Genomic DNA, 10,024 nt, shown 5'->3' on the forward strand with positions numbered 1-10,024 from the left:
AGCTGCCGCAGGAGATCTGGTGCTCTGTAGAAATGACTCAGGCAGGATAGGATTACGTCTTCTGCTACTCTCCCATCTGTGCGATGGGGCCTCTCTACATGAAGAAAGCCAAGTCAGCAGCTACCTTGCAGCACGTAGAGACATGGATACAATTTTCCAAGTAACGCACAGCACTGGACAGGAAACTTGATGCATTTCACACCAGAAGAGGACAGAAGAAAATACACCCACTTTTACGGAACAATCACAAACTCCATAGGGAAAAGAAATGCTAGGTACTGACAGCAGAAAGAGAACAGTGCTGTTGTAAAACCCTTACCAAGGCAAGGAGAGACTCCCTTGTACACTATAGGAAGAGAAAAGGCTTAAGTACAGATACTTTCTGCACGCAGAAGTGCCGCTGAGACCCAAGGTGTGTGTAACACAGAGCAGTAACAGAGGTAGAGTCATAACAAACAGACATATGCTAACAGCTATAGGATATATTGTATTTGCTCATGTAACAGCCACACACGTTCATCGGCCTCATTGCCCAACCAGTTGCAAACAAGAGATCACCAGTTAGATAACCAGTAGTTTAAGAACAGACACACAAAATCACTGCACCCTAAATTTGGAGGGGAAATTCACAGGGGCAGGGAATTAAGTGCACTCCATGAGCAATACAGTATTTCACTGTGGGGGAAGGGTTAGGCTTGGCACCTGGCTTTATCAGCGCACTCATTTACCAAATCAAACTGTCCCAGAGAGCAGCCAGTTGCCCTTAACTGTGTTCGTGAAGTAAAAATTGTTTAATGGGGTCTGGGATTGGAAGGATATGGATCAGATCCAGACGAGATTTGCCAAGTATTCTTCGTACAGCTATGCGGCAGAGAGACAAGAGGCTCCGGGTGCGGCCTGCAATAAAGAAAGCAGAGAAAAAACACTGAGGGACACAGAGAGGAAGAGAGAGGGATAACAGCGTGTAAATTGTGCTGAGCTCTGGCTGACAGCTGAGGAGCCAGCTACCCCTTCCATATGCCAAGGCCTCATCCTGCGCAGCAACACAAAGGCAGCACAGGAGAGCTGAGCGTGCACAAATCCTCCCTGTGAGGAGGTCAAACCTTTTGGCCAAAGATTTGGAGCAATGACAGCTGCCACACATGCAGTTTGGAAGGGCAAGCTGGAGACTGCATGGGGTTGTGACCGTGGGTCCAGTCCCTGCATGACAGGGTTCAGGAGATCCCTGACAAATCCACACCAGTAGAGGCTGTGAGAGGCTTTATACTATTCAGATCATTTTAAAATTATGTGGACTTTATTTTTCCTCCACCCCGGGGGAATCAACAGCATTGACAGACAGCTCAGGCCTTATCCCGACTTTCTTTTTGGGACTTCTTTTGAGTTCACAGAGAGCTCTTCCAGCACTGGGACAAGAGGATGGATGGTGGTGTCCACATTGATTCAGGAACTGGACCTCCAAGGCACCACTCCATTACCCTGCATGCTCTACCTTAGGACTCCCATTTGCCTCCTAAACCCAGCCTTAATGGAAACCACCTGCTCCAGCTTATGCGTGCCTCTTCTCAGCAAAAGTCCAGGCAGGTTTAAAAACCAGGCACATGCAAAGCTGAATAACTTTGGGGTGGGGGCTGGGGTTGTATCCCACATCCTGAATCCCTTTGAAATTTCCCCGGAGTTTGAGAGGGAAACCCCACTTCCGACCCTGATGCAAAGCCATGGCCTTCACCAACTGAGCCTGGTGGTTTTATGAGGTGCTGCCCTTGCGGGAACAAGGGTGCACACTGCACTGATCTTGCTTTTTTTATAAAAAGAAATAAATAGCAGGTAAATTTAGGCATGCTCAGGTCTGAGGCTCTGGTTTACTTCTTTTGTAACTCATTTGCTTCCCAGAGGATGTTAAATTCACAAAGCCAGCTTTTTCCCACCTTTTCCACCACCATCTGAGCTCCCTCCTGCCACTTGTTACCACCATTTGTGACTTTACTTCCCAAGTAGCCTGTCCAGATACAACTGCCTCTTGGGTCCCTCCCTCGGTCCCCCTGCAGAGAACAGGGCCACTCAAGAACAGTGAGGGCACACCTGTATGGCTTTGGAGAACTGGGTCTCACTGGATATGCCATAACCTGACTGTGGTCCGCAGACCCAAAGTCTAGCTCTGATAGGACAACACTGCCTAACATTGCCTCAGGCTTCTGAGGACACCGCTAGGCAATGGAAAAGAGTTGGGAAAAAGATGAAAAACATAAAGCTACAGAGGCTAGGCTGCTGATAGGCATCATTGGTAAATGAAGGACTCAAGAGGGGAAAACCCCACATGAACCTACAAAATGCAACAGAAGAAAAACAGGGAGCCTAGCTAAAGGCTTACGGGGAAGTCATTGGGTTGAGTCATCAGTGTTGACAGAGTCGGAGGCAGGCAGCAGCTTGGTGACACTGGTGATCCATGCCAGGGAGCTGCAGAGGTCAGCCCCATGGTCCTCTCCTGCCTGATGTCTGCCTGGCAAGCAACAGCTCTTTGGGAGCCATACCAGGGGTGGCGAAGTCCTTAATGCTTAGCTTAACAGCTTGTTATATCTCAGTTACCTTTTGTGTGTGTTAGAATTGCTTTAAAGTTAGGTATAACCTGTTCACATGATCTCTTTGCACTTGGCTGAAGCCATCTGAACCAACAGACCCAAAAGAGGATGGTTACACCCACCCTACCACCTTAACAGCTCCTAACTACCAAATAAACTTTCCAAAGAGTTCTCCTGAATCCAGAGCTCGATAAAACTAGTGCCACTTCACTAAGTCAACACCACTTACCCCTTGCTTCTTTGAACACCTCCAGAGCCTCAGGGTTGACTTTGACCCTTCCCGTGGATTCAACTCCCAAGGCCTCCACTTTCACCAGGTTCAGATTGGCTCCAAAGTCAATCAAGAGGTGGACAAACGCTGCTTCACAGCCGTGCCGCAGGACAGCATCCATAACACACACAGGGGAGCCCCGGGAGAAGCCTTGGATGTTGATGGGCCCACAGCAGTTAAAATCCGGGTTGGCTCCTGCCTGGAGCAGCAGCCGGAAGCACTGGAGGTTGTGGTAGGCAGCACTGATGTACAGTGGGCAGACCACCAGCGTGGTAAGGGGCCGCAGGGAGAGGCTGGGGACCCGGGAAGCGAGGTGGTGATTGACGTCCACATCTGCACCATACCTGGGTGGGGGAGAGAGAAGAGCACTAGTTTGGAAACAAGGGCGACAGCAGCACAACTGCACCCCAGGGTGACAAAATGGCAGGGGATGAGACTGAAGGACACCTGGAGGGTGAGCACCCTGCCTGTCTTTGGTACCTCTGGGGCCCACCACCCAAGAACCGCCCATACCTACCCTGAATGGGGCCTGGCAGGGCTTCTGAGTGGGGATGGCATATCCACCATGGTCTCTGCCCGCAACAGCCCAGGCTCAGGAGAGAGGAGCTGAGGAACATCTTTCCTTGCCCTCCTGAAGGATGTGCCAAGCGTGGCCTTGGCACAAGAGACAGCTCAGCCCTGAGCCAGCACCACGTAATGCTGGATGCTAATGAGCCAGCTGGGGAGCGGGGACGTTTCCAAATGACTCAGTTGAAGAGATGCAGTGAAATAGCTTCCCCACCAGGATAAAACAGGCCAAAAAGCAATACAAGCAATCGATCTGACTGTCACAGACAGCAGGGAAATGGAAACAGAAATCTGTGCTCTACAGCAAAACATGTATGACAAAATCCGGCTCCCAAAGGAGCTGGGGTGGTTGAAAACCCATTAGAAATGCCATCACGGAGTCTAAAAGAGGCCTTTTCCCTAGTAATCAGCTCAGCTGAAGGGATGTACCCGCCAACTCTAAGCACATAGGAAACTGGAAAAACACAAAATAATTGCATCAAACCTTCTGCTCTCCCCATCCATCCTGCACAGCTCCATTCACAGGTTATATATTATACTAGATACCGCATGAGAGATTACAGTTCACTGGCCAGCACTCCAGGCGCTGAAAGGAAGACTTCCACAAGCTGCAGCAGCAAACCTCTCAAGCCTTTTGCAACTGGCTCCTACCTCACTCTACCCCACAGAGAAACCCGCACCTCACATCTTCGCTGCATGGTGCCACGGTGTCCCAACTGCTCCATAAGCCCTGCGGCCAGAAGCAAAGTGGGCTTGGACTTGCTGTGGCGTAGAGAAGGCATGCGAGCAGCTAAAACCCTGCTCAATGGACATCAGCATCGTCATCAAACAGAAGCAGCGACCACAGCATACTTCTTTTTGGGGAGTACAGATGGCACTAAGTTGTGAATGAGCAGAAAACAAGGCTTATTGGCTTTAGTTCTTTTCATTTTTTTGGAGGAAGTGAAGAATGCAGCCAAATAAATGGGAGCAAAAAGGCCAAGTGTCGCTCTTTGGAAAAGCATGGAATTTGAAAAACGGCAATGCTGTGGAAAGAAGAGACGGCAGAAATAAGCACTTATTTCCCCGAGGCTGGGTAACACCCAAGCATTGGGGACACTAACTCCATCTACTTCACATGCAGCTTGGATGGGAACAAGGAGGAAGACGACACAATTCCCTAAGGAGTAGCTCGTTTTAAGTGCAGCATTGCAGATCAAGCAAAGCCTTGTCCCTTCTCCCCACAGAGGCCAATCCCCCTCCCAAAATTGCAGACTCAGCACTCAGAGAACTAGATTTTTCTGTCTTCCTAAATAGCATTATATTCCTTTCTGCAGTTAATAAAACAAATAAGGAAACCACCTGAGGACAAATTCTGCCTCGAGGCAAGCACATCTCTCGTTGAACCCAGTAGGGGCTTGTCCCTATCCAGCAAACACTTAACCAAATGCTTCAATTCTGAGGACGGAATTAGTCTCATTTAAATTAAGCACACACAGAACAAGGGCCAAGGAAACTTGTCTAAGAGCCACAAATGGCGTGCAGTGTATTTTTACCCCAATGCACAAGATCTCCCAAGCATGAACATCTTGGCTGCAATCTCAGGAGACCTGTGGGGTAGAAAAATGCAGAAAAAGGAGGGAGCTAGGCAGTAACAACAGTGTCAAGTGCAAGCTGGTACTCACACCAGCCACAGGACCAAGCTTCGCTTCTCAGACCAGGTAGCTGGCCTGGGGATCACTGCATACTAAGGGGACATTCCCATCTTTTGGGGACTTTCACAGCTCAATCTGCATCTCTTTACCTACGTTACAGCACAGAGGGCTAAATAAAAAAAGGCATGTGTTCTCCACAGGCAATCACACATGTGTCCTGTAGATAAACAAACCTCTTAAAATCAGACTACACAAGCATTCAGATAGTCGTATGTGCTGCTGTGGGACTTCTGTAGGGATGCTGTATGGCCACTGCCTCCTATGGGCATGGTCCTGACCAGACAGCAGGTACCCCTTCATTTCAGTCCTTTTTTTTCATTATTGTCATCAAAATTCTCAGTTGAAACCCCAAGTTCAAAGCAAAATACAAAATTCTGCTTTTATCACAGTTAGGCGTGTGCCTGAGGCATCGGGATGATTTGTCAGATCTCTTTTTCACCATTTTTAGTGTGGCAAAAGGATCTTCTTGTCCTTAATACACTGGGTCAGCTCTCAGTTACACTGCAAGTATAATGCCACAGTTCGATCCCATCACAGCATGATCACATCACAAGCTGTTAGGAAAGTAATCTATACCCTGGCAATATAACCACAAATATTTCCGCCAGCCGTCTTATAAAACCAATTGCCATTCCATAGCTATGTGTGTATTTACTATTAATGGATACAATTGCACCTATTGCTTGGTTAGCTGGTTCAGCAATTGTGGTAGGATTCAGGAATCCTGATGGTGCTACCATATGATTAAAAAAAAAAATAAACCAGGTGATGTTTAGACACCTGCAGCAAGCCTAAACTGGCTTGGGCTTGCTTTTCAGGACACTGAGGTTCTCTCAAGCTGAATACACTAAAATATTTCCTTATATCTCAGTAAACGTGTCCTCCTAATCGCATTCTCCCTGCCAAATCCTTTAAATCAACATTTTAAAAATCTCCGAGTGAGCTTTGTAACATAAGACTCTATTTTAAAGTAAGCAACACTGAACAGAACTGTGAAATCCGTACTCTGAGATACTTGAAATTTTGGGCAATCTGACAATTTGGTATTAGCTTAGCAGCCTTGGGAGAGACATTGTCCAATAAAAAGATATTGGACAAACTCCAGTTAATTTTTAATCCTGAAAGTTTTCCAAAATCTTGCTTTTCATATTGCTGGCAAGGTATCCCAAGGAGTAGACACATAAATCAATGCATCAGCTCTCCATGTGCTGCTGAAATACCATTTGCTATATTTCACCCTGCCTTAGTGGATATATGAGGGGAGATTCTTGGGAATGCAGCATGTGAGCTGAACCCTGTACCAATAAGCACGTGGTGATGGGGACATCCTTCCCTCAGCTTGCTCAGAAAGGAGCAAGGAGGGGGGAACGCCTCCCCTTCTTTCAACTTGCCAGCTTCCTTATAGCTGCACCTGTATGAAACTTCCCCACAAGCAAAAAGGAAAGGAGAAAATCCCCAAGCATTTTGAAATTTTTCTACTCAAATCCTTTTCACTGTTATTTTCTAGCATTTGCAGTCATTGAAAGGATTCCTTGGAGAGTGTTTCTGGGTGAATCCAAATAAACTTTCTTCTCTATTACTATTTTGTTCTACAAGCTACATTTTTTCCCTTATGACCCCTTATTATTTGGCATCAATGGCCCATATAGTTGCTCAGCACAGCCCCTTATACAAAAAGCTTCCAATTTAGAAGAAATGAAATATCATGACATGCTACAAAGGAAAAAACTCAAGTTTGCACAGCCTACGGCTAGACTTTGAGCCCACTCACTGCTGGTGCTGCAGAGGAGGTTTCCTGAGGGATAGGAGGTCACCAGCCACCCACAGCCCAGCTAAGGTTACTGTTCATCACCTCATAGTAATGGCCATCACTCCCTGCCCCAGAGATGCCACCCCTTTTGATGGAGTTGTGCCTCAAGTATCCAGCAAGGGGGGACAGAATCAGATGGCATGAAGGGTTGCCCTAGTGATGGGCAAATGCCAGGCAACCAAGAACAGACAGTGCCAGCGACAAGCATCTCTCCTCCCAATGACAGAAAATGGTCAGAGCTACACGAAAGAGAGATGCATTTCCAAACAATTTTTGGTTCGCTGGGGGATCCACCTCACTGGTAAATTCAGCCAGGGGCATGGAGCTGGCAGTCGAGATGGAGCTGGGGGGGAAAATATTTTGCAAGATTTGGCTCTGACTGAATAGTGGATGGTGGGCTCACAAATGGGAGAGTCCTCTCTTGGGTTTTGTCTTAGGAGAACAGTCATGGAAGTCATACAGGAGGGCACAGACCTGCTACCAGGGCCAAGCGATGGGGAAGACAAGGATGTCTCTTTAGACACCTCTCCACCCTCTCTCCTGTCCACCTCTTGACCAGCTTCACCAGGCTTGTGGAGACACTGGGCATGAGAAGAAGGAATGGACGCTCATGGGGGAAATGATCCCAAGGGAATAAGAAAGGAAGGTAGAGCAACTCTTCTCCCCACCAGGACCATCTCCAGCTTGTACCTGCGCTCTCACCTGATCAGCTCCCGGAGGATGTCTGCCCGGCCCACACGTGCCGCATGGTAGACAGGGGTGCTGCGGTGGTGCCGGCTGCCGTTGGGGTCAGCTCCAGCTTCCAGGAGGATTCTGGCACACTCGAGGTGCCCATTGACCACAGCTACGTAGAGGGCGGTCTGCCCCTTCACATCCACCAGGTCGATCTCAGCCCCTTTGCGGAGGAGGAAGTCGACGCAGGGGCCATGGCCGGCAGTGGCGGCGATGCGCAGCGGTGTGCAGGGTAGCCAGCCGCAGCACCACACTGACTTCTCGTTGATCCGGCTGGCATCGGGGGTGAAAAGCACTGGGTTAGAGAGGGCTTCCTGCCACCTTGCACTACCCCACCTACCCCAGCCCCGGAGGATGCTGGGAGAGCTCTAACAGCTCTCTTGAAGCTTTTCCTCCCTATTTTTGACACTTTATAGCAACCCTGAAAAGCTCCTGCCAATAACCTGACTAGGCACTGCACGTAGGTAGCCAGAGACTACAGCACATATTGGAGTAGTGCCTGGAAGATGGGCTTTAGCGCAGCTCTGCTGTGTCAGGACATATGCACATACACACAGCAAGGGACAAACCCTGTCTCAAAACTCATTCAACTCATTCATACTGATTAAAAAAAAAAACTCCCTACTCCCTTGTTTAAAGGAAGATGTCCAAAATCAGAAGCAACCAAGCTGGGGACCACCACAGTTTAATTCAAGCTGCTTCAAAAGGGGCAAAAGGTTGTCAAAGCAGCAGGGAAACAGCAAGAGGACACAGGAGGAGGAGAGCGATGTACGGAAATGAAGGCATACATCTGTATCACACTGCTGGCAACATCCACACTCAGCCAGGCACCATGGGATGACATCAACACAAATCCAGGGAAACTCAGCTCAGCCAGCAAGGAGTAAGCTTGGGAGGTGCGGCCATCCTGCACTTAACAGCATAAGTAGGCCATTAGCATCCTTGTCGGACGGCTGTACTGGCATAAGAGCCTTTTCCAGTTTATTGAAAGAGATGGCTCTGGCTGGCAGCTGCTTAGATCCCCTCTGAAATAATCTGTAATATTTGTCATGCTCATCCATATCTCAGGTTAGCCTTACAAACCTTATAAACATCCAGACCCCACTCCCAAATTCTCTTCAAATCACTGAAAAAAAACAGGAATGCGCAGAGAGGAAGGGATTTTTTTAAGGCGCATGTAGACTGGCAAAAGTGCTCTTTAGCCAGCGCAGCAGTGGATTTGCTCTTCTAGCGCACTCCATGCAGGCCCACGTAACTGGTACAGGACAAAGAAGTTTTTATACAGTGCATTTACAGAGTTTGCTAGGAAAGCAATGCCACATTTTTTTTTTTCAATCATGTTTTAGGAAGAGGAATAGTATAAATCCCACACCAAGCCCTCAGCTGTCAAGTCTTATGATAAAAGTGCTCCCTTTAACCTTGGAGGTTTGGGGATCTCTACCCCATACTTACCCCCAAATTCAAAGAAGTCACTTCTCTGATCATTCCATCACCTGTGTGATGGTGCTGCAGGTCCAGCCCTCCTCCTCCCACCAAACTTTGCTTTTCCTGCAGGGAAGGACACCTGGCCCTGCTGCCACTGGGTTCCCACACAGCATGAGGCAAAAAAGAAGGCAAAAACATCAGACCAACGGACCGAAGAGCCCCAGCTGCCCAGGTGGCAGAATGAGGGGCTGGGTCATTCTCATTTTTGCTGAAAGGACGCTTTTTTGAGGCTGGAAGACATTTTGCACTCCATGCAGTTTTCTCCATGGTGCAGGAAAATTAATTAACTATCCCCACAGTCACAGACTTAGCACAGGGCAGATTTTGTAACATAGGGTGTTTCAGATTTATATATGATTGTAATCCCTTTTGTATGTTTTTCCCATTACACGTAGGCTCCTATTTTCATCGTATTACATTTCCACCCTGATCTGAAAAGAACTTGTGCACGCCTGCTGCACGCTCGCGAAATGGCTTGAGATTTGCCTCCTGGAAGACCACGGAGGATGATTTTGGGGGTGACCGGAGCATCCTCCCCAACCTGACATCCCTCCCGTAAAAACGGAGCAGGAAGGGGTCTCCAAAAGGAGCAGGCAGGATGGGGTTTCCAAAAGGAACAGGCTGTGGGGATGGTGTGGGGCGAGCAGCCCCAGGGCGTCATTAGCCAAAACCGTCTAAGAGGGACCTCGCACCCTCGTCCCTGTGAGGGTCTCCAAAGCCAGCGTGAGGGTGCGGGCAGGGCGGGGTGTGAGAAGCCCCCCTCACCTTTGGAAGCTCTCCTCTTGCAGCAAGCTCTTGAGGGTGGGCAAGTCCCCCACGTAGGCCGCGTCGTGCAGCCGGGTGTCCTCGCAGTGCTCGATGGGGTGGTCGCAAAACTGCTCCCGCA

General features: G+C 48.7%; 1 protein-coding gene across 1 annotated transcript in view; it reads right to left on the reverse strand.

The window, feature by feature from the left end:
- Positions 1–678: 678 nt before the first annotated feature.
- Positions 679–10,024, reverse strand: part of ASB1 (ankyrin repeat and SOCS box containing 1) — a 10,512-nt gene continuing 1,166 nt past the window's right edge. The window contains exons 2-5 of the mRNA XM_009885817.1: positions 9,904–10,016; positions 7,624–7,926; positions 2,809–3,194; positions 679–897 (exon numbers count right to left, since the gene is read on the reverse strand). Of these exons, the coding sequence (XP_009884119.1) occupies positions 764–897; positions 2,809–3,194; positions 7,624–7,926; positions 9,904–10,016 (936 nt within the window). The 3' untranslated portion in view covers positions 679–763. The remainder of the gene's footprint in view (positions 898–2,808; positions 3,195–7,623; positions 7,927–9,903; positions 10,017–10,024) is intronic.

The sequence above is a fragment of the Charadrius vociferus genome, unplaced genomic scaffold (assembly GCF_000708025.1).
Source record: "Charadrius vociferus isolate BGI_N301 unplaced genomic scaffold, ASM70802v2 scaffold245, whole genome shotgun sequence".
Taxonomy (NCBI): domain Eukaryota; kingdom Metazoa; phylum Chordata; class Aves; order Charadriiformes; family Charadriidae; genus Charadrius; species Charadrius vociferus.